Source organism: Montipora capricornis, chromosome 12 (genome assembly GCF_036669925.1).
Source record: "Montipora capricornis isolate CH-2021 chromosome 12, ASM3666992v2, whole genome shotgun sequence".
NCBI lineage: Eukaryota > Metazoa > Cnidaria > Anthozoa > Scleractinia > Acroporidae > Montipora > Montipora capricornis.
In genome coordinates, this window is record NC_090894.1 from 36,984,938 (window position 1) to 37,010,106 (window position 25,169).

General features: G+C 37.5%; 2 protein-coding genes across 6 annotated transcripts in view; one reads left to right on the forward strand and one right to left on the reverse strand.

Moving 5' to 3' along the window:
* The window catches only part of LOC138026089 (KATNB1-like protein 1), a 28,152-nt gene extending 9,792 nt beyond the window's left edge, over positions 1-18,360 (reverse strand). For 4 of the 5 annotated variants that reach the window (XM_068873285.1, XM_068873284.1, XM_068873282.1 and 1 more), the window contains exons 1-11: positions 18,186-18,360; positions 16,414-16,472; positions 15,703-15,778; positions 13,548-13,614; positions 11,907-11,968; positions 6,981-7,064; positions 6,533-6,564; positions 5,600-5,650; positions 4,806-4,904; positions 2,119-2,229; positions 904-997 (exon numbers count right to left, since the gene is read on the reverse strand). In XM_068873285.1, the coding sequence (XP_068729386.1) occupies positions 904-997; positions 2,119-2,229; positions 4,806-4,904; positions 5,600-5,650; positions 6,533-6,564; positions 6,981-7,064; positions 11,907-11,968; positions 13,548-13,614; positions 15,703-15,778; positions 16,414-16,472; positions 18,186-18,332 (882 nt within the window). In that variant the 5' untranslated portion in view covers positions 18,333-18,360. Of the gene's footprint in view, positions 1-903; positions 998-2,118; positions 2,230-4,805; positions 4,905-5,599; positions 5,651-6,532; positions 6,565-6,980; positions 7,065-11,906; positions 11,969-13,547; positions 13,615-15,702; positions 15,779-16,413; positions 16,473-17,553; positions 17,644-18,185 lie in introns of those variants that run through there. The other variant, XM_068873286.1, reaches the window with a different exon arrangement.
* Positions 18,353-25,169, forward strand: LOC138026092 (uncharacterized). Its single transcript, XM_068873288.1, has 3 exons — positions 18,353-18,489; positions 23,420-23,545; positions 24,722-25,169. Exons 1-3 carry the CDS (start codon positions 18,445-18,447, stop codon positions 24,854-24,856), a joined length of 306 nt encoding a protein of 101 aa, XP_068729389.1. The 5' UTR covers positions 18,353-18,444; the 3' UTR covers positions 24,857-25,169.

Sequence of the window (25,169 nt, forward strand, 5' to 3'; positions counted from 1 at the left end):
GTAATGATTACTCCTAGAGTTATGTCTCCTTAAGTGAAGAATGGTCAGGATTCCGTTAAACATGAGTATTCCGATTGAAAAATGGCATTGCGATGCATATGGCATCTACGATAGGCAATCCGGTGTTGTGCACTGTAGACAGTACATGTCGGTCTCCCATCCACATACTAACCCCGCCCGACATGGCTTAAGGGCTTCAGTGAGCACTAGCATGTGGCTAATTGCCATTTCAGACTACGAACAAACAGAAGATTTAGCTCCTTTTTCCTGTATGCGACTTCGTAGCCGGAGCCGACCAATGCGCTTTTTACAGCTGAGGGTTCGGGTTCGACTGACGCAGGAAAAGTATAAAACTATCGTACGGAGTTGAAAGTATTCCCCTGGATCCCCGTTTGTGGGGTTTAATTTAACTTCCGCGGGGTATGCACATGTTTGAGTGAGGCTCCAGCACTTGGGTAAGTAGCCTGACTTCTGGTCCGGCCGGAGTTGTTATACACAGTTGTAATCTCATTCACATAAAAGCCCTTCAAGCTAATCCTGCCAAGCCGACCACATGCTAGAAAGGTCAGACCTCAACACCGGGAATTCCGTGCTACTCTTTTCGAATAGTGTGTGGGATCTTTTACGTCCCACAGAATTAATGAACAAGGGCTGTGAGACGGGACCCCAGGTTTATCGTCCTTATCCGAGAAGACTTGAAAGTCTAACCATTTGCAGATGTAGTTTCAAAGGCAGCACTTTCTCCTCAGTTATTTTAAGACCCGGAGTTGAACTCGACTGGTTTTATAACGTAGCATGAGATAATGCGATAGAACAAGCTACAGTCAAGGCACTGCACCTGCACCTCTAAGTCAGGAACAGTCACATTTCTCTGTAATAAAAACAGCTAACCTGTGTACTTACAATAGCCTTCTCGCCAACTCTCCCTCTTCTCTTTGATAATTTGACAATGATAGCAGAGAGAGAAACTATAGCCATGTATAACCCACTTACACTCCTAAAAATCAAACATGTGTAATGTAAGCTATAGACTCGATGTTACATGGAAACTTAACAAAAGCGGACTGGAAGCACAGGAAACGTGACTAAAGCTGCTTTCACATTGATTATTTACCTCGTAATGCATAATGATACGTTTTACGAGCCCTGGCTTCCTTTTAAGTTTTAGTATCTCAGTCTTAGAAGCTTAAGTGTACCTCAACTTGGGACTATGAAGAAGATTGCATGTGTACATGATCATCAGAAAAATGAAGAAAAAAATATCAGTGAAAAAAATGGCGACTAAAAGTTACGATCTGACGACCAAAATTTTTGGATCAGTCGCCAATTGGCGCCTTACTAAAAATGTTAATTTCGAGCCCTGGTATCTAAAAATAATAATATTACAGACAATGTACTTGACACATACTTATGTTTCCCAGTTAACAACAGCTGGTTTCGGTTATTTACTGTTCCCCATTCTGGAGTGACATTATGAATAATTATAATGGTATAGCAATGGTGAATGAAGTTTTCATTGCAGAAAGCTATTGTAAATGTATTGTAAATGTATTGTAATGCGTTTATTAGTTGACCATGTTTACTGTAGTGTATGCTGAAACGAAACTTAAACACAAATACACAAATATATTTATTATACACACTGAAACATTACACAAGCAAAAAACTTAAAATACAACTGCTTTATATAGTTCCGAATTCATGGGTGTGGCTCTCTACACACGTCCTTAAACTACCCTGAGCTCAATAAGGAATTTACCTCTTTGCCTCTCCCTTTTTCTCACGAGGTCTAGCAAAGGCTGTGTATTATAGTCAAAGAGAGCCAGACCCACTGAAAACAGGGGAATAGGATGCTTTCACTATCGCGTCAATTGACAACAACTACCAGAATTCACTTTTGTTTTTCTTTTTTCATTTAAATTTTGTATTCCCAGTGGGGTAAAATTAACACTAGCTCTAATTACCATGCGACAAGCAAAACCTGAAGGATTCTGCTACTTGTAGTCAAATGGCCTCATCATGCAAATATTACATAAACAAACCAGAAAAGAAAAGGGCGGACTCTTTGGAAGCATTGTGGCACTTTATTAGATTAACAGTAAACGTGTCAAAACAGACCTGCTACATCTTTGCCACTCAGGCTCAACTCCTTTCTTTGTGGCAATTTTCAACTGCATCCACCAGCGTTTAATCATTTCTCTTATCATGTTCAATCCAGCAATAACATAACTGTAAAAGAACAGTATAGGCACTAGTGGAAATGAAAGTTAATATGTGAAAGCCATATATGTAAACTGCGGAGAGAATCAAGTTTAGATGCTTATCATGAATCGTAATAAGAAGAGATTTTGCATATAACTTCACTATAAAACATTGCGATAAAATATTAAACATGGTTAAAAAAACGGTTAAAGAAAGATTTAACGATGTTAGAACTGTTAGGTCCGTTTTAAACGTCGCATTTTACATTTGCCGAATCTAATGCAAATGAGCGAAAACAATAGATTTTTCTCGTTTGCATTTGATTCGGAGCATGTAAATTGCGACGTTTAAACCGGGCCTTAGGTTTTCTTTGCCCTTTAAGAACCAAAATTCGGCGAATATGGTGAAGGAGCAGTTGACATCCTTGCGTTCTAACATCAGTATCGACATTCAACCTGTCTTTCGCAGTAAACCTTAGTATTCAACAGATTCTTAGGCCAAAGGAGAAGAAGCCTGATTTAGTTAACAATCAATGCGTTGTCTATCATTTTAAATGTGATCAGTGTGATGCTGATTATGTAGGTTTTACTACAAGGCACTTGCATCAACGCATTCAGGAACAAAGAAATTCTGCCATAGGCAAGTATCTTATTAATATCCATGGGGTATTGACTCCTCTAGTTTAAGCAGTCATTTCTCTATTATTAAAGTGCCCCTGTGACCAAAAAATCAATTCATATTTTCCTATGGATTTCAAAACTATGTTAACAAAACACTAAGTGACCCACGTTTTAAGCCTTGATTTCAAAAAGACACCTCTTTATTTTAACTGTAATTTTCCTATTTAATGGTCCGCCATTACTAACATTATGTTCTTGAGAGAGCATGATCGAGGAGAAAATGACGTCAAAGGCTCACTAGTTTAAGAATGCAATACGTGTGTACGCCGCAGAATTAATATGCAGCACGGGGGTTTTGGGCTTTCAGACTTTTAAACTCACGCTTTGCATATATAATAAGCTGCGTTCACACGCTGAAATTTTAAGCTAGTGAGCCTCTGACGTCACTTTTCCTGGGTCCAACCGTCTGAGGTCCAATCGGTCAGTTTTGAACGTGAGTAATGGCGGACCGTGAAATCCAAAACTTACACTCAAAGTAAACGGCCTTTGGATAAAAATCAAAGCTCAAAATTTTGCCAGTCAGGTGTTAAGCAAACACACTTTCAAAAATCTGAAGGAAAAAAGGAAGTGGTTTTTTTTTATCACAGGGGCACTTTAAGAAATGACAAACTAAGTTTGATTGTCTTCTGCATGAAATGTTTTTCATTAAGGAACTTAAGCCTTCACTCAATACTCAAGAGGACTCCATTCGAGCTAGGCTTTTTACTTGATTGCGTCTCTAGGGTAAACAGCATAACTTCATGCTTTAATTTTATTATATATTTTAGTTCATTTTTATTTTCATTGCTTGATAATGACTTAAGTCAAAACGTCGCATTTTAAACCTTTTTTAACGGTTTTTTTTAAACCATGTTTAATATTTTATCACAATGTTTTATAGTGAAGTTATCATGAATCGCAGTTATTAATTCACATTACTTGAGCAGTGACTAAAGGAAAGCCTGAAAAATTCAGGCTTTCTTTTCGTTACAGTAAACTGTAACGTGAATTAATAACTGCAATGATCAGCATCTTAACTTGACTAGTGGAAATACTGCACTGAGTGGCGTGCCATGGGATGATTGCCGTCATATGTGGTGGCCTCTTACTTCTTCCGTGAGGATTTCTTATTAAGTTCTTTTGCAGATACTGGATTTTGTCTCACTTTCCCTTTTTTTGTTATTTGTCTTATTTTTGCACATATTTCTTGTTTTCTTTGCTTTTGTCATAAAAATATTTCCTATGTCCTTGGTATGACTTGCTGTTTTCGTTATTTTTCTGATTACCTGCATTTCTGGACCTAAGAGGAGTGGCCTATTTTTCCGACAATGATTGAAGACAAGTGAAGCTATGATCCTCGCAGTTATGAACGCAAGTTTTGCAATTGCGTAAAGAAGCCTGAAAAATTCAGGACTTCAACGGGGTTTTAACCCGCGACCTCGCGACACCGGTGCGATGCTCTAACCAACTGAGCTATGAAGCCACTGACGTTGGAAGCTGGGCATTTGTGGGTACCAATGTCCCATGAGGAATGAATCAACGATGAAATGATGTATGAACTGTGGATATGAAATGAAGTAAAGCTATGATCCTCGCAGGGAACATTGGTACCCACAAACATTGGTACCCACAAATGACCAGCTCCCAATGTCAGTGGTTTCATAGCTCAGTTGGTTAGAGCATCGCACAGGTATCGCGAGGTCACGGATTCAAACCCCGTTGAAGTCTTGAATTTTTCTGGCTTCTTTACGCAGTTGCAAAAATTGCGATCTTAACTGCGAGGATCATAGCTTCACTTGATTTCATATCCGCAGTTCATATAATTATGATCTATTTCAGATATCATTTCATCGTTAATGATTGAATAGTTGTACAAATTGACACTGTTTTTCAAATACCTCAAGTCTTAAAACCATTTTCAAGTATAGTTTTGATAGTACTCACTCCTCAAATTTGGATGTAAGAAGTCTTTCAAGAGCTGGCAACATTTCCAAACAGGCTCCCATGGACAGAGCTTGCCCATCTGGGGACACTTCACGTACTCTAAGAGAAAAAAGAGCAAGTTGGAAAAGCTCAGTCGTCAACGCTACATTACAGTCTTCAGATTATTATTTTTATTTCACCAAATGCCAAGTTTATTTAATGGTGTTCTAGATTTAAACTTGATTCTGTTATCCATTGCAAATTCACATGTTTGTTAGGACCATACAGTTATTAAAAGGGGATGTTGTTAAATCATTCACTCCTAAAGCACCACCAATCAACCATTAAAATCGTCTGGCGTTACACAGAGTAAAATCTGTAAGTTTAACCCTCAGGGGGGAAAGGGTTTTAAGCAGAACAATGCTTGTGACACCTCAATAAGCTTTAATCATATACCATAATTAATAGTTATTTTGATGATTTTTTTGGCACTTGTTCACTATGTCATACATGTAGTCATCAAGCTGCGATAATAAGACAACTTTAAGACCTCCCATGAAAAGGGAAAGGTTGATTAACCCTTTCACTCCGGTAAGGGCCACTGAGACTTCTAGATTTGACTCTGTCTAACGCCAGACGATTTTACTCGTCAATGGGCAACCCCACAGGAGTGAAAGGGTTAAGCAACAGAAATCACTAGGATTTTCAGAGAAAGCAGTGCACTGCCTCAGCCTGTAAACTGCCTTCTCAGACTACAACAAACATGCACACACACTGACACTGACTTCAGTGTTACCACATACTGTAGCACACACCTGCTGGTTAGAAATGGCATTACATCCACCAAAATAGAATCATCTTTCATGCTGAAGTGTGTAGATAAACAATAATATTATTGTGCAACATTAGGGGGCATTAGTGAGGACATAAAAACACTCAAGCTTCTGTTAGATACAAGGTCTGTCTTGCAATAAGTAATATTAACCTGCCACCTGTGAACAGGCCAAAAGGAACGTCTGATACAATTTCTTAACAAGTCGTCTGCTATAACATTATCTCTTCTAGATTTCAATCCCAAAACCTTAAAAAACTGAAGAAGAATACACCTCAAAGCCCATTTGGTTAAAAGGGCACATTTCGGTACCGTTTTTGGCAATTTTATGCATTTATTCCAAATAGCATTGTTCCAGTTCCTGAATCAAAAACATTTTAAATTTGCAGTTACCGGTAGTCTCTGAAATCTACACAAAACCGATGAAAGATTTCCTATCAAAGAATCACTATTTCTTCCAATACTTTTGGTCACTTTTGACAAGAAGAAGGATTCTGAAGTACTTCCGCATGTATGTTTTCATTTTCCTTTCATTTTATGGATGTCTTGATGGGGTGATTCGTGATTTTGACCAACCAACATCCAGATGCCTTAATTTTTGATAAAATCTGATTGGCTCTTATGAAAAGCATGACTCAAGATAACATGGCTATTGACAGACAGGTGGCACATCTCTCATGAAGTAAATGTATCAAGCATTTTTCTTTGCACTAAAGCAATAATATGCATGATTGCCGGCTAGTAATAACAGTTCGCACCAATTCCATGAGGCGTAAAATCAAGCGAGGTTTCGTTGGAAGAAAATTATGAAATAAAACATTGCATAAATACATGTATTTTTCTTACTCAAGATAAATTATTTCAAAAGTGATCTATAAATTAAAAGACAAAATCCCAATCCCCTGGAATGTCTTACCGAAGAAGATACTCAATCAAAGCATTGGTATCCTGTGTTAAGAGATAAGCAGTCAAAAGCATCAGTAGGGAAAGTCTGTATTGGTTAATATTGAAACAAGACTAAGTTCACAACAAAAGGCAAGAAAAACGTTTGAATTAGCTGCAATTATACATGTTTGTCAAACTTCTGAAAACCAACTTTTAGTCCAGTAGAATAAAATCTAGGTTCAAGCATACAGCCGATTCCAGCTGGCTGTATGGACCGTATAGCGGCTGCCAGAGGCGCCATTGTATGCTTTCGGTTCGACCTTGTTGAGCTGCGTTGTTGCTGTACTTTGCGACGGCGATTAGCAGCGACAATTATTATTATTATTAATTAAGCAACAACAGTACAATAATTAAGACATTCAAAATTATTATTCTACATAATTATATGAATTGTGATATTCTTGAGTGCACTTCCCTACCTTATGCCAGAGTGTCTGTGCAGCCCTTAGCCTAAGCAGTCTTGTCTGTAGGACAGTGATCATTGTTGCATGGCCCTTACTGATCTTTTTTTTTTTTGCAGTAGAGAAAATAAGGAAAAAAAAACACTTTCTAATCATGAACAAAGAAAATTCCAAATCTTGCTGTTTACTTTGAGCTTCAACAGGTACAAAATCAAAGTGGCTATGAGCCACTGAACTCCAAAAATAAAAATGTTGAACCTTGTTGCCAGAGTCTCTCTCCTTTCCTTTCCCTGGAGCGGGAGTAGAGACCTTAGAAACAAGGTTGTTTGCATTATTTTGACAATATTATTCAACAATAAAAGTGTGGCTGTTACAAGATAAGTGTTAAAGTGCTACTGTGACCAAAAAATCAATTCCAACCAAAGGTTTAAGCCTGTTTATTTTCATTAGAATTTTCGTATTTGATGGTCCACCATTACTAAAAGTTTAAGTTCTTGAGAGACTTGGATCGAGGAGAAAATGAAGAGTAATGTTAAAGGTTGACTAGTTTAAGAATGGAATTTGCGTGAAAGCCACCAAATTAATATGCAGCACAGGAGTTTTGGGCTTCAATCAATCAAGACAATCAAGACTCTTCAAGAAGAAGCAGAGGCAGCAACCAACTGGATCTGGCAGATATCGTGTGGTGCCTAAGCCTGCGTTGATCACATTACCAGTAATATCTTGTTAATTAAACTGCATCCAGCAAAGATCTCTGATATCTGCTGCATAGACACTCCTTGAGCATAATTATACCACATGCTTGCTGCTATTATGCCTGACCAGGCATGAGCCGGTGGCATCTGCCGCTGGCAGCACCAGGAACTGTAGTCTTGTTGAACGTGAGTAATGGCAGACCCGTGAAATCCAAAACTTACATTCAAAGTAAACAGCCTTTAGATAAGAGCCAAAGCTCAACATTTTGCCAGTCACATGTTAAGCAAACACACTTTCAAAATTTGAAGAAAAAAAGGAAGTGATTTTTTTTTTACCACAGGGGCACTTTAAGTTACTGACTGCCCACCATTGCTGCCTCACAAAACCCCAATGTACATGTATGCGCAAGCCCTTTGCACTAATCAGTGCATTAATTAACATAAAAAAGTTTAACAGGATCTGACCGATGGACCCATAGAAGGAGTGTCAGCCAGCGCCCCTCCCATAACTCAGAAATGGCTTTGCCATTTTCCGAGTTAAAAGGGTATTTTTTTGTCTCCATGCTTATGACCACTTTTGGGTACAGGGTAATCAGCCCTACTGATAAGTAGAACTGTAGCTTTAGCACCACTCTAGAAGTGGTGCTATGCATGGACTTTACATGTAGAATAGTCCCCTACTTTACTAGTTAGTAATCTTGGATTATTGTTCAAAGTGCATTTGACAGTCACTTAGCCTTAGTGACAAAAAAGACTGTCATCAGATTGAGATCAATACAAGTGCAAGAATCCTTGCGAGGGTGCCACTGCAAACAACAAAAGAATCTTCCCGGCGGCTACTTTGAGGTCCCTTACAAGAGAAAAATCTCGATTCCTTTTGGCAAGACCACACAATCACCCAATCTGAACAAAATTAGGATGCATTCTCCTTCGATCGAATGCAGATACATGTAGGATATCTCACATCATTAGATTTCAGAATGCTCTTGATACAAAGTTCCTGGGTGGCCTGACTCCCTCCAAAGATAGCACATAAAATGAAGCGTGTTCCACGACAATTTTTAAAACGACAAAACTAAAGAAGTCTAAGGCTATGTTTCCTCCCAATCAACTACAAAAAGTTCCAGAAAATACTGGTAAGTGATCCATGAAGATCAGACTATTCTTTTCTGCTGTCTTCAGATGGAAAAACACTGTTTTTAAGACCAGACAGGACTGAGAAACCCCGGGACTGAGCCTTCAGCAATTTGCAAAAAGTATGGCATATACATGTACCTTCTGAGATATACATGACAGTTTGTACAAAGTAGATTGTACCTTGGCCGTAGAGGCCTTTCATGATGCACTGCAGAGCATCAAAGGGGCAGAAGAAAGGCCAGACAAGGATATCTAAAAATGGAATTTGCTTGTTCACCTCAAGTTCTATTGTGAATTTAATGTTGGAACTTGAGGTGAACAAGCAAATTCCATTTTAAGATATCCTCATCAAACGCAATCAAGACCATACAGTCTCCACTTCCATCTTCAGAAAGAAAACCTTCACTGGCTTCTATACCAAATGGGGTTCCTTTACACCCTGAAAACATATAATTTTAAACTTTGATTCGCACACTGACCTGTGGAGTGCAGGGATGGCACAGTGGTGAGAGCACTCGCCTCCCACCATTGTGGCCTGGGTTCGATTCCCAGACTCGGCATAATATGTGGGTGAGTTTGTTGGTTCTCTTCTCTGCACTGAGAGATATTTTTCTCCGGGTACTCTGGTTTTCCCCTCTCCTCGAAAACCAACATAAATCTTTTGACTTGATTTTCGTTAATTGTTAATTTTCAGTCTACAGTATCCCCAATTAGTGTTCAGCGCTTGAACTACTAGACACTTGTAATAAATAAAGTTCCTTTCCTTTCCTTTCATTGTTTACTCATTTGTTCTTCACCATCTTTACTTCAATCTGGTTTGTCGGAAATTGAGACACTTTTTTCTCTCCAAAATCATGGTTACCCAGTAGGAATTATTTCCTATTATATGAATGATGTCTTAAACTCGCATCAAGCTAAATTTTCTAATGCTATCACTAAAGTCCCCAAGAAAGATACCATTCTTGTTTTGCCTTTATAATTTCGGTGTTCAAAGTGAAGTTGTCACATGCTGCCTGAAATCGTGTACCAATAAGTTTTATTCGTTTGTAAACCTCAAAGTAATATTCCAGAGCACTTGTCAAATCAAACCTTTTTTTCCTTAAAAGGATTGTTTGTGCAAATCAAAAAAATCAAAGGTTGTTTCTAAGGCATCTTTTTGGGACTGCAATGAGTTTTACATTCATTGGTGAAACAAAACGTTGCTTACATGACCGTAAAAAAGAACATTATTTTCAAAGTTTAACTTCAGCTATTGCAAATCACTCAGTAACAACAGGTCACAGTATAAAATGGGACCATTTTCAAGTTTTGGTAAATGGTGGCTCTGATTTGCATTGTAAAAGAAAGAAACATTATTAATATGCGACATTAAACCAACGTTAAACAAAAACGTTGGCAGTGAAAAACTCTGGCTTTATTAAACGGCCAGTTTTCACTGCCATCTATTAATCTTACTATATTTTTTATCTTACTAATTCTCTCTACTAGTCTTCTTAATTTTACATATATCATAATTTTACATATAGAATATTTAAAATAATCCATATAAATTTTAAAAACTATGTACAAATATATTGTTCCGTTAAGTTGAGAAATCCATAAAAACGGTCTAAACCTTATAATTATACATCAAATGCACATGCTTGGGACAAATGAGTTAATTCTTAAAATGATTAGTGCTAAAACGAGGAGCGGTGTAGGTCCTAGGTCTTAAATTAATGTACCTAAGATTCTTCTTTGGAGGTAATAGTGAAGAGAGCTTAAACCCTGGACATGTTGATACTGAATTGAAAAGCTTGTGACATAGTGCCACACGTCTGGTGTACAGTGTGACCAGACCAAACCTGGCTAGACAGTATGAGTAGGACAACTGAGGACAGATGATAGACAGCATTCTTTTGAACACTCTTGAGGTCTCGCTTGGAGGTCGCTTAACTGATCAAAGTGACCCTTAATGTGTAGGTTAGAGAGAAGACACTTGGACGCAGAGGCTGGTCTCATGCCAGTGATCCGTTTAAGGGCCCCCCACCACTGTGAAGGCTTAATGTTCTTTAGATTGCTTTTTTTGGATACAAACTTACTTCCTATGGAGTGATCTGCGCTCAAGGTTGACTTACCGTAACGGTAATGTCGGTAGCAGTTTTTGTCCTCTTGGAGGAAGGCTAGCTGGTGGAGCTTGATGAGGTTCATAAAATGTTCAGTAATCCACAGGGCATCATTGGTGTGGATTCTAATGGGTTTTACCAGCATGATGTGATCAAGGCCGATTCTGATGTGATCCGTAAATAGCGCCAACTTGGCCTTGCAGTTTAGAGCTTCATCAGCTGCTGACCAGTCGATAGAAGAAAGGAAATGGCCGAGCTCCGACTTATGAGTGGCACGGGAGTCCAACTTACAGCTTATGCTTATCACTTCTTCAATTTTCAAAGCTGTTCAGCGATACTAACTAAAGGTGCTTCAATAACCTGTGCAGAACACAAACCCTTCTGCACCAAACATCACCATAAATGAAACACAACTTGACAAATTTCCAGCAGAAAACCAAATCCCTAGACAGCTCATTGGACAGAGAAACCAAGGCTTGTATCAACAAAGTGAGCTGTCGTTTGGGTTTCTCACCCAGTGCAACATTCACCTAATGTCCAAGCTGAAGGTGGCCATGTGGTACAAGTACTGTAGTAATTTAAGAAAATCTACCAGTGACTGGAGAAGCAGTTGTGACAATAGCAAACCAAAGGAGATCCATCCATACAACTGCTGTGATCATACAGTTGTACTTACATGTATCCGACAAAACCCATAGAAGAGCTCATACTCATATGTAAATAACCTAAATGATGTAAAACCCAGATTTATCAGATCTAATTATTTGTGACAATAATATGCATCCTACTTAGTGAAAAGTATGTTAACAGTATTTCTGACCCAAAATTATACTGCATAGATTTCAATTCTTTTTTGGACTCCAAGGAGAACCAACAAAAAAGGAACACCCTATTTGGAGTGTAATATTGCAATAATAATTATCATTATTTAATGTTCTGATATTACCGGTAACTGCATGCAACCTTTACCAAGTCTTGGGGAAAATATATGAAAAAAAAAAATGTACCTCTTGAGCCTCATGTTGGGGTTGTAAGGAGCAAAGGCTTTGACTTTTGACAACTTTAACTCCTAAAAAAAGGTCACAAATATCTCACCACAGTATTACTATAATTGCATTGTCAGACAGAAATTCATGGGGTGACACCTCAATGGAAAGTAAGGTTAGTACATTCACTATTCATTTTATATGTAATCCGAAGTACACGACCTTGAAGAGTGTACTGTAACTTGCAACTCTTTTCCTTGGAACAAAGCTGGGGATTTGAGGACCCCAATTTTATACCCAAATAACAAAAATAAGATTGAAGCTGAACATGCAGTAAAATGCACGAGCTATGTTACATCCAAAATTAATAAGAACATTTTTAAACTCAAAGAACCCCAGCTCTGAACCAGAGTTAAGGATGGTGCCTACTATTGTTATTGCGCATACCTTCTGCGCATCTCAAGATACTCAAGTTTTCCTATTGGTGATGCTCACTAATACAGGGATATTTTTGCGCGGTTTAAAACTATCCGGATAAAGCAGATCTTAGTAATTACTCTTGGTATCCAAAAAGAAAACTGGGGGTAACCATGCATTTTTGAGAGATAATTAAGCTTCAATTTAAGAAAGAACGCCATACATTGCTTTGTATTTTAAAGCTTTTTACAATTACTATTCATGAATTATCTTGGAAAAATACGTGGTTAGCCCCAATGTTCTTTTTGGATTTCAATAACATTTGTTAAGATCTACATTTCCTGCATAATCATAAACCGGGGCAAAAATACCTTTGATTTAGTAGGCACCGTCCTTAAACACTTCAAGGTCATGAGCTTCTGATGCAAGACAATGATGTATTTTTAACCCTGACATACTTCAGGTGTTAATCCAATTATTAAGTATTCATAATCTAAACTGTAAATGACCAACTGTTCTTTTGATTATCAACTCCAATCTTAAGAAAAACCATGGATGCAAACAATAATGAATGGGTATTATTTGAAACAAATTCAAACCCTCATGAATGGAGAAGTCACTGATCACCGAGGAATCTGTTGGATTTTTAATTTAAAACTTTATGGTTCTAGTAAGTACTTTACTTTAATTTGCTCAAAGTGGTGGAATTACAAAATTCTTTAACTTCTGAATATAAGACACATGGCTGTTTTTAGCATTGTTCAAAATAGATCGAGTCTTAGATCTCCAAATCCACCTATACATATGAATTTTCCTATCTGACAATTTTTTGTAAAAGCCACAAATATTCAAAACACAGGAAAATGCTCAACAGCAGCAAATTAATTATTGTTAACTTCACTCTACATGTAGATGAATAACTCTGAAAGAATATTATACACCTCCATGCAGGTCACTAAATATTGGTGATTATAAAAATATAATATTATAATGAATCCGTTCATGCACTTTTACACAAATTATGTAACTTGTTCACCATTCACGCAAGTTATTAATTTCAGCTACAAACAATATAATAACATGAAAAAATGACACCAAGTCAAATTGTTAACATGTCAAATGAAACAATGATTGTGTTAGCAAATACAGTACAATGTACAATGTATTTACATAGCAAAAATGAAGTAATGGTTTGATTTTTGTAAATATTACAATTATTATATTACTATAATTTCTGTTTAATACCTCTTTTAGGTAAAAAATGCATTACTTTGGAGTGTAAATCCTCCTGTGAATGTCTTCTGAAGGAAAGCTAGCAATAAAAATACATTAAGGTAATTTTGATATAATTTAATATTATAATAATAATTATTATTATATTTACAATAAAGGAAACTTAAAACTTGATAATTTCTTTTCTTTATTTTTTCCCCTGCCTTGGTACAAAAAATATTAACTAAATGCCTCTTTTAACGGAAAAAGGCGCCCGGAGGATGAGTTGCTTAAGTGACAGAGCGCGTCTGACGCTGTCGATTACAGGCTGAGGAAGAAAAATCTAGGGTAAGTTCTTTCGAGATGTCCCACTAGCATTGAATGGGGAAACAAGTCTTGAAGATTGTGCCCAAAGGCAGATGAATATCGCACTTGCCTTCAAGGTCAACAACTGATGATATTATAGTTGGCTTGGGTTAGTTTTTGTGCCGTGTTTTCACAGTTTAAACATACCATGGGCTTTAGAATGACGTAATTTCACGACACTCAAAATGCCCAAAAAGTAGAACAAAACATTGCAATAACCACTTACATGTAAAACTGTTGAAGAACATAAAAAAATACAGCAAAAGGAAAAAAGGAGCATGGATGGACACAAATGAATTGAAACCGATTACATTTGGGTAATCTTGAAAAAAATCAGCCTGATGTTTTTCAACTTTATGGCAGGTCGCTTTTGCTCAGAATCATCATTTGTGTGATGTAACGATAATTTTAACAGAAAATGAATTCTACATTACCATTTTCGAGTTTAAAACTCGCAATTAACTAAAGATTTTCCCTAAACACCCTAAAATGGGAAAGGCGGTAAAACACAACTTCGTTTATTTAATAAATTTCAAACATTATTACTTTTGCGTAAACAAATTTCGATTATGATCATTAATTTCCTTTATGTCTCCTTTGAGACGGGGATTTCCACTTTGAAGACTTGATGATAATCAAGATGCACAAGAAACCAGGCCTTGATTATTCAAAAGGTGGATTTAACGCTATCCACCGGATAAATCACTAGCAAGACCAATAATTATTGAGTTATCCAATGGATGAGTTGTTGTAGTTCTCGCGAATTGTGGATGATTCTGGTTTCTGCTTTCCAGTTTCCAGTTTCCAGATTCTGCATTCCAGATTCTGGATTCTGGCTATTAGTACTGCCCATTTTTGTAAGCACTCCCGATTATAGTTGCTGTATTCATTCCCTACTTACTTCATGATTTACATAGTTTCTCAGTGTTCCAGATAGGTGACGGGTCTCGGGTCAAAAACCCGACAAGATCAGCTGCATGACCCGACAAATTAATGGAAAATTTATAATAATCTGGTGGGATCAGTGGGAATTGACCCGTTGGAATTCCCTATTGGCACCCTGCCTTAAAATCTTACATGTATTTGTAACACTGGTTTCTTTTGTTTTTTTAAAAACCTTAACTTAACTGGCAGCAGACTCATTAAACATTCAGCTGACTCAATGCCTGGCCTGAGGAGCACTGGACAAGGCACCATGGAAGAACAGAGCTCTTTACAATGTACATATCTGTGTAAATCCCTAAGACATGTACATGTAGGAAGAATTTATGGATAGGAGTCCTTGATAGGAGCAATTACTGAAAGGATGGATTCATCTTTACTGGTTACCCTAAGTACAGTTGTACCAACAGCTGATCAAAAGCATCAAATACATTCAATAAAAATTACTGGTACCTAACTCAGGGACATTGGCTATTTTTATCCCTAAATTGGAGTAATTAAAGACAGATTCTTTCAAACCTTTTCTCAACAATGACAATATTCTTGTCAGTTTGTAACAGTTACTCTACTCAAATCATCCACCAACTTCAACTTTTACTGAAACCCCTTCATAAAATCTTTTCAAAGACCCCAGCTGATATAATCTAAATGTAGATGGCCACCTGTACTTCGTAACAGTGATTGCATTCTACATGTAGGATGTCCCCTGTCCAATAACTCTAAAATTCAACCATGACAGAAACTGTCACCAACAGAGCATAACTGTGGTGACCACTTGTACCAATACTTGAGAAAACTACTACTGTAACAGTAAAAAAAATTGAATCGCCCTTTAACAAGTACACCTTAACATTAGGCAACTGGCCTTTTACAGACATACCTTGTTACATTGCAATATCTGATTGACATTTTTGTCTTGCAATGACAGTTCCACATTTCTAACAATGGCTTCTTTCCTTAAGAAAATTATTAAAACATCAGTTTCCATGAGGTCATCCAAGGCATATAAAAACAAAAATAATATTAAATTAAAGTGGTATTATGATAAAAAAAATCACTTCCTTTTTTCCTTCAGTGTGTTTGCTTAACACCTGCCTGGCAAAATTCTGAGATTTCTCATCCAAAGGCTGTTTACTTTGAGTGTAAGTTTTGGCTTTAACCATCTGCCATTACTCACGTTCAGAACTGACTGACTGAACCTTAGAGGGTTGGATCTAGGAAAGATTGACATCATTTACTCACTAGCTTAAAATTTCAGTGTGTAATCATGGTTTATTATATATGCAAAACATGAGACGTTTAAAAATCTGAAAGCCTGAAACTCCCGTGCTGCATATTAATTCAGCCGCGTACAAACATGTTGCATTCTTAAACTAGCGAGTCTTCAAAGTCAATTTCTCCTTGATCCAGCTCTCTCAAGATTTTAAAGGTAGTAATGGAGGACCTTTAAATAGGAAAATTCCAGTTTAAATCAACAAGTGTCTTTTTTTACATTAAGACTACTTACAAGAACCACCAGGTGGCTGTTCTATCCAAAGGTTATTACATTATTGTGTCAAAAAGGGAGAAATGGCTATAAAAACAACCATACCCATGCATAGCTTCATTTTTTACAGTTCCTGATGTTGAAGGATCATCTTTCATTAACTCCTAAATAACAAAGAAAATCTGAGTTACTTTATTTTGCACTGTCAAAGGCTCCTCTCTATTAGGATTTTCACATCTAGAAATATCATTTTTTATGGAGGAGGGTAAAGATGTTTGGAACTGCCTCCAATTACAATGTATTCATACTCCAGGATTATCTGGTGATTTGTATTTGTTGTCTGGAGAAAGAGTTATGTATTTGCTTTTCCAATGCAGTATGTAAAGATTGACACAAAACATTCTAAGAAAGAGCCCCTAAAATTCCATCACTGTCAGGAGTTTCAACAAAATTTGAAATTTGCAACCGGTTTGATTAAAGTAACCAACTGCTGTCATTGCCAAAATGAATTTTAATGTTAGGTATGAAAGGAAGTAGCTGTCTTTAAAGTGCTACTATGATAAAAAATCACTTCCTTTTTTCCTTGTGTTTGCATAACACCTGTGGAAGGAAAATAATGGCATAAAAATTCCCAACCATCACACTGATCACATGAACATCAAGCCTGGAAAATGATGCAGCTGACAAACTATGACTGTTCTTGATGTTTGTTATTACTAATGAACAATTCAATATTTATGAAAAAGAAAGGTTGATTGGCATCTTCATTTACAAAAAATTAGATCACAAGAAGCACATAACAACATGAAGTCATCCCTTTGATAGAAGACAAGAGTAAGTAAATGTAGTTCATGCAGTTAAACTTTGTTAGCAACAAGAAGGAGAAATCATTGTTAGCATTGGTGTTAGTTTGTTATAGCAGCATTGTGATAGCGTTGCGTGCTGCATGTACCCAAGTCCCTAAGTGGTCAGTCCATAAGATTCTCTCGCTCACATGAATCATGCTTGTAATACAGTGTGCAGTGAACATCTATACATGTAGTATCTTGCAGTAACTATGACGTTAAGCAGGATGTTTTTGGTTTTTTTGTTTGCATTGACCACTCACCCCTCCCTTTGTTTATTTGGGGGATTTGGGGTAGTTGCTATTTTTACTACTGGTTGCTTATAATTACTTACTTTTATTATCATCATTGTATATATTATTGCTTAAATTTCTCGTCTATCGCTTTAAAAGTTTCTTACACTGAAAGATCTTCCGGTTTGATTGGTGTCTGGTTTTCTTCCTGTTCGTCCCCTTCCCAACTCCTCCTGTCAGGTGGTTGTGGGGGCTTAATGTAGATAGGTTGCACATACTGATGGCAATAATAATACAATACAATACCTACGTAATTGACCGCTCCCCATAGGGGCTTTTCAGGGCCAATAAACAACAACGAAACGAAGGAGCAGAACAACAACAACTGCAGGGACTACCAGGATCAAATTCAACGAGTGGTCAGAGCGGGTCTTGAACCCGGGATCTCCGGATCTCAAGGCCAGCGCCCTGACCACTGGGCCACACTGCCTCCTACAGAAGGTGGTTCCCTCTAACCCATCTGGGAGGGAATCCCTTGCTTTTAACTCATCTGTGAGGGTAGCCTTTGGCTTCTAACCGACCTGGGAGGGAAGCTTACCGGGCCACATGAAATGGAGATCATCAAAAGAAAACGATCTTGACTGAATCTCACACTTCAGTTTTTTATTTGAGTTTCCAGACACTGAACATCAAGTCAATCGAAATCCTTGATTGACATAAAAATACATTTGCGCTGTTGACGATCAAATAATTTAAGCTAACAATCTTATTGTATGTTCAGGTTTCACGCACCCCCTACCTCGACTTCAGAAGAGCAAGAAGTAACCTTTTTGACTTCAAAATGGCTCAAACGATTATCACCCGTCCATTTGTATCGCGACTGGGCCCAATCGTAATAAAAGAACCCAACTTGCCCGCCGCCACCTTTACCGCTTCTTTCGGCCATTTTTGATAATCGGAGGAACGGTGAAACAATGCCCAAATTTGGTGATCAACTTTGGCCAATGAAATCCCAAGTCAACTCGTAAGCCAACTTGTTGTATTTTGCTCTCTGAATCATGGCGGAAAGTTTTCGGCTGAATACGGCAGGACTGCTTAATCAGGTATGTTTTAGCTCCAGCCCGCCTTTTTATATTCTCCAAATCGTAAGGTTTTTTCTTTGCTCAGAGCGTTATTTGACAGAAGAGTTGCTTTGACTTGGCGATGGATGTGTCGATCTTCGTGGACTTCCATATCGTAGTCACTAAAACATACCTACCATAAACATGACATGGTGTGCTTGACGGAGGCGTAAAATGTTTCACTTGGTTCACAATGAGTTTCATTTCATTTTGTTGGTCTTTCAGTTTCACCCGCTAACCAATAACACCTTAAATATCCTCGGTAATCGAAGTTAAACAGAACTATCTTTGCGATTGACTTGAACCAATTTCATTTTACCTGAACTTGACCGATCGCGAACCAAGATGTTGTTAACCCTTTCATCGCCGAGGGCTTCCCCATTGACGAGTAAAATCGCATTTATGGCGGTGAAAGGGTTAAATTAAGGGGCATGCTAAAACCGGGCTAAAATCATATTACAGGAACGAAAGTACACTGTAAACTCTATAGATTCGTCAGAATTAAACGTTTGAAATATTATCTTGTAGCTCTTATTTCGCCTTTTAAAGGTACATCCTTCACTACAATACAAAGCTAATTCTTAGAAGGCTATTTGTCGCGAATGCCTATGAATGGACTGAATGGAGTGAATGGACTGTTCTAAAAACTTGCACTTACAGGGATGTACACTGTAGATAGATAGATAGATCATAGCACTTATATATTTACCGTCTGGCTAAACAGTTGTACTAAGGGCTTCTCAGCTGTAATATTACCTTGCCCTGTCTATATGGTCTCCGGTACCCCAGACAACAACCCCCCACCCCCGATTTACCCTGGGCGAGATATTTTTCCACTCATTTGTTAAATTTAAGGTTACCGTATACCCTCAGGGGTGTCTCGCATCCGAGCGATGTAGTGCGTCCGGTTTAAACTGTAGATACCCCCATATCAAATTAAAGCTGGCTATCAAACCATATCAGTAGTTTTGAAATTAACCCATTGATTCCTGGGGGGTCCCCATTGACGAGTAAAATTGTCTGGCGTTAGACGTCCAGAGTAAAATACTAAGTATGGCCCCTTTAGGCTGGTTTAGGGGTGAATGGGTTAAACTAATTGCAGAATTTTTCACGACCTCTAAGCGCGAGTGTCCGAATCACCTTTTCAAAGGTACAAGTCAAAGAAAATTTTGCTTTTCACTATTTCATTTTGTTCCTCCATTTCCCAACCCAAAAGGCGAAAAAAATGTGTCTGCGTTTTGCCATACCAATTACAATGAAAAGTTATAGAACGTTTTTGAAATAGTATTTAAAAAAATGTGAAGTGTTCGACAAAAATCGCTCTCAGAGAAAAATATTTTGAAACAATTTTGTTGTTTATATATTAATCTTATCTAATCCCTTTGAGTTTTAGCTCTTTTAAGTGTCTGCTTCAAGTGAAAAAAATTGCATTGATTCGTGAAAACAGCGCTAAGACTGTCAATCAAATGGGCAATTTTTACTTCTGAGCAAGATGTAAAACCGCCATTTCTCCGCCAATATTTAATCTTTTTGAATGATTTCTGTATTTACATTAGATATCCCATTTCTATGATTACTTTGACCGAAACATCCAAATGTGAAGAAAACTGCAATCTGAAGGAATACGGTAACCTTAAAAAATTTCATCAACCATTTAGATGAGGTGGGTGAGACAACTCAGGAGGGCGGGACAACTTGGGGGGCCTCGCCTCAGAAGGTAGAGTAACCCTGGCAGGCGAGACAATTTTTTCGCGTGTAAACAGTTTGGCTCAACTACCTGAGATGAGACAACGAAGTCTTAAATGCACACGCATAAAGTGAAAATCAAAGAAGCAACAATTTGGGGGCTTATACATGTTGCTACAACGAGTTGCAAAAATAGTGGAGACACTTCATCTTCTTGGGGCATTATTAATTTCCCTATTATCTCTCACACTGCAGCCCCCCTCCCCCCCTTATCAGTGTTGCTAGCAAGACAAAAAAATGTTGGGAACTTAAGCAGTCAACATTGAAAGGGGGAGAGGGGAGAGGAAGTGGGAAAGGTTTAAATTCTAGATACGGCGGGCATTGGAAGCTAGAAAAGGTGTTTTTTAATGAAAGTGTCTCAACAATTTTGCAACTTGTTGTCTGAGTTGGTTGTCACTGTATTGGCGTACGGTCACTTTGTTTATTGGAATGGGAAGGCGTCTGTCGTTTGCGTTTAATATGGTGTTTCCAAAAAAAAGGGTTTCATTCTCGGATCTGCCGTGAATGGAAAATGGCCAGCAATAAACTGGATTTTGGCGGGGTTTCGGTATGACGTAATTTGAAGGTATTTCAGTGTTTTCTGTGAGTCAAGTTGAAAATACACGTAATTTGGTACATGAGAAGGTGTGATTTCCACCCTTTCGCTTTTCAAAGTACGCTAGAAATATCCTGGAACCGATTTCGAAATAATTTGCCTTAAACACCTATATTTCGGTCGACACATGACATCTACATGTAAAGCACGCGCAACATGTACGAAATTAGCTGTTGTTTACGAATGAGAAACAGACATAACCTCTCCTTTAACTGCGATCGCATGCCATTTAAAGGGAACATCCACTTTCCGAAAAATCAATTCTTAGCAAACATTGTTATACAAAGATACATTTTCATAGAGGTCCATTTGTAACATTACTTATTGCTTTCGGGCTAGTCTGCTTCCAGAGAAGGGATTGGTAACACTTATTAGCAAGTCTTCTAAGTGACGTGTCGGGTACAGGCTAATTCCATGTTCTTTGGAATGACCGACTGAACACAATGATCAAAAGAAAGCACCCGACTGTGCTAAATCCTTTGCGAGATTTGTTTGACAATGAGATACAAAAGTGAACAAATTTGTACCAGCTACACATTATGACATTTATATGAAACGGTCTACACGGTCTACCACAACTTTTCACTGAGAAAATAATATGATATCATATTTCTTTCTGTTGCGATGGTAGACCGTGCTTGGATGGTAGACCGTTGGTAAATGGAATAGACGATATGTACAGGATTTCTAACTGTGTGAGCTTTATTACGAATCAAGTGGTAATGTATTGGATTGATTAGAAAAGAAAGTACTAGTTGAATTGTGCTGTTTCCTCGAAGATACGATTTTCAACTGTAACGCCACCATCCAGGTTGACGTCACCAAGAAACACAATAAAGGGTATTGTGTTACATAATACCAGCCATGTGTAACTTTCGGAGCATCACATCTGCAGTGCAAAATACTTTCCTCGCTTTAGTATTTGGTACAGAGTCTTCTGTTAGCGATGATAAGTCCAAACACTCGCAAATCGATGCTACCGTATGTCAATAATTAATATCCTTTCGTGTTTGGTACAATGTGCTTTGCACTTCGCGTGCAAACGTCTGAAATGTTTCAGAGCTGATACGATATTTAATGATTGTTTCTTTAGCTCCTGCTTTTCTACGTTGAAACGTTTCCCTATAGGATTCAAATCCGGACTGGCAAAATTATTGCAATCAATCAGACAACAAGTTGCAAAAATAGTGGAGACACTTCACCTTCTTGGGGCGTTATTAATTTCCCTATTATCTCTCACGCTGCAGCCCCCCTCCCCCCCTTATCAGTGTTGCTAGCAAGACAAAAAAATGTTGGGAACTTAAGCAGTCAACATTGAAAGGGGGAGAGGGGAGAGGAAGTGGGAAAGGTTTAAATTCTAGATACGGCGGGCATTGGAAGCTAGAAAAGGTGTTTTTTAATGAAAGTGTCTCAACAATTTTGCAACTTGTTGTAGCGTTTGCTTTCGAATGAAAAGGTTTTTCCCGCCAAAATTCTCAGCGCAGTCAACAGAAACTTAAGACTCAAAAACAGCCTTTTATTTAAACTTCATTTTACTGCTCCGTTAAGATTGTCAGTCCCTTTTATGAATGTGAAAACGCAACTATACTTTAATAATAAAAACGAACTAGAAAGAAAGAAGGGCAAATGATGATACATATTTGTTGAAGATGCCTCTTAAAATAATATGCATATTAATTAAGTAGGCCAGGCAATTCTCATATAGACACTCGGTAAACTTGTCTCGGGAAGGAGGGCTGTCTCGGGTAACTGAGACCATATAAACAGGTCCTTACTTTGTGCACATAAAATTACTCCGGTATGCACATCACATCCCTGTCCTAAAGTGACAAATATATTATTCTTACCATCACCGCTTCTGGCTGGGTCCGTAAATAATGGACTTCCAGTTCAGTTTTTTGTTCTATGCAGGCTTAGAAAATTGAAATAATAGCAGTTGCCAATGGCTAAAAGAAATGGACCTCCTGTATAACTTAGGATGGTTTTAAATGGAACATTCTTGGTGGTAATTGAAAGATACCAGGTCTTTGGGAGTAAAAGTGCAAATGCCAATAATTTGTGTGGGCATTGAAACAACCGCATGCCCTGGACTGTTAAACAAGACTTAAAAGCCCATTTACCGTAAATGGAATTAAGGGTCAGGTTACTGTTTTGACAAATATTAGGGAGGGAAAAAAATGGATAAACTTTGGCTTTTATTCTTTTTGCATGCTACAGGGAGTGGGAATTGGTGGTCTCAGCTTATTAGAAAGTTAATGAAATAAAGCATCTACCTGTAAATAAATTTGTGTTAGTTGATAGCAATTTTTCAAATTATAAGGAAAAATGTACTACACTGTATCTGCTGATCAGCAGTGCAGTAGAGCAAAGAGCCAGCTAAGAGATGAAGTGAGTGGCAATTTTGCCAGAGCTGAATCTTTTTTCAAACTCTGGAGCCTTGAAGGATGACAGGCTTGTAATGTATTGAGTCTGTGCCTGTAACATACATGTAATGTGAGGTACCTTACTGAAAACATTACTGTTAGTTTACACTGCAATATTATTTATCACAATAAGTATTATTCTCAACAGATAGGAATGTTGGCCTTTCTTAATGGTGGAGAAGATGGGAAAACTCTTTACAAGGCATTTGTTACAGGCCAAGTTTGTTATGAAGTATACAAAAGGCTTACAGTGTCCCAAGCTGATGTCCTGAGGGTGAGTTCTCTTTAATTTTGCAACTTACATTGCACATCCAATCAAGTTTTTTAATTTACAAAATTAAGTACTTTTAGGCTGTTAAAATGTAACTAGAAGCAGCTTATAATGGAGTCTTTGTAGATTGACAATGTTAACTATGCACTTGGGTCATAAATCAATGGGAAAAAACTTTTCCACTTATTTATGGCCTGTGCACTTTAAGAAATTTTTGAGAAAAAATTTCTCTTTATATTATAAACAAATACCTGCATGTTTCCTGTTAAATTTAAGGATTAATATTATGCATATTTTCAGAAGTTGCAGAAATTGCCTGAGTCACGCACTCAACACCTTACAATAATTACATATACTAATACTGCTAGATGCAATTTGGCACTCGAATGGCCCATTCATGGTGAAACAAGTTTGTCCTTTGAAGATGGTATTTTGAAAGAGCAGATCAAATCAGAAATTTATAAAGTTAGCGAGAAAATCATCTAGTTAACCAACAAATTTACACTTCTAACTGTAAAATACCGGTAATGTGAATTAAGAATATCAATGTTTATTAATTATTGGAGTGAAGTTGAGTGCTTGTTGACTATTGCATGATTGCACTAATACTGTACATAAATTTAATTCTGCTCGAGAAAGTGAGTTGTCTTTGTTAATAACAGTATTTTATTATATCTCTCAGATAGTATGCGCTCTGTGATTGGCTAAATTAGCAGGCCCTATCCTACAGTACAGCCCACTGTACAGCCCATTAAATTTAAAATTAATTTTGATAAAACATTATCTAGAACGTTTTTCATGTCATTTCTGTTACATAAACATGAAAACTGTTTGAATCTTGCAAGCAACTATTTCAAACAACTAAGAAGATTTAGTTTTTTGGATTTTGACACGGCAATCTTTGTGGCAGTTGAACCTTCGGCTTGAGTTCGACTACTTTCCTTGCCCTTGCACTGAATTAACCTCTTAAATATCTTACTAACCTCGTTTTTTTCGGTCCGTATTGTAAGTTATGGATCCTCATTTTTTTCCCATTGATTTATGGCCCGCACGGAAAAAACTTGGTTCGTAACTTACAGTATGGACCTCAAACTCAGTTAGTAAAAGGTATTATCATTATCATTACAGTGAGTACTTGATACTGTCGGAGAAGAACCCAGGCTATTTTTCTCTGTGTAGGCTGAAACAATCTTGCGGATCAGTGAATATGTGAAGAAGAATCCACGAGCCAGTCAAGCGCAGTTAAAAAGTGAAGTACAAAAAGAAATCCAACTCTTTGCTCAGAAAGTTGCAGAGCTGCAGGGAATGGCATGATTTAATCCGTGTTTAATCTAAAGTACATGTAGCACATATGTACATTCTTTAGAATAAACATGTGATAATTATTGGAGTGTAATCATAGTCTAGTTTAAATTTAAATTTGAGTAGCATTTTCTAAGTGAAGCAAAAGTAGACTTCATCAATTATTTGTTCAGTTTCCTCGGACACTTTGACAAGTGACCCTCAGCAATGATATGTGGTGCAAGTACATGTATTGTAAAATTCCTGCTTTCTTGACCACTAATTGAATTTTTTGTATCTTACCAGAGATGTACATTACTAAATGCACAATAAAAATGTAAACATC

Bases quoted from the DNA above. Each gene is read 5' to 3' on its own strand.
- LOC138026092 (XM_068873288.1), top strand. From the start codon at position 18,445: ATGGCGGAAAGTTTTCGGCTGAATACGGCAGGACTGCTTAATCAG. The intron at 18,490-23,419 runs GTATGTTTTAGC...TATTCTCAACAG, and splicing joins CGGCAGGACTGCTTAATCAG to ATAGGAATGTTGGCCTTTCT. The intron at 23,546-24,721 runs GTGAGTTCTCTT...TTCTCTGTGTAG, and splicing joins CCCAAGCTGATGTCCTGAGG to GCTGAAACAATCTTGCGGAT.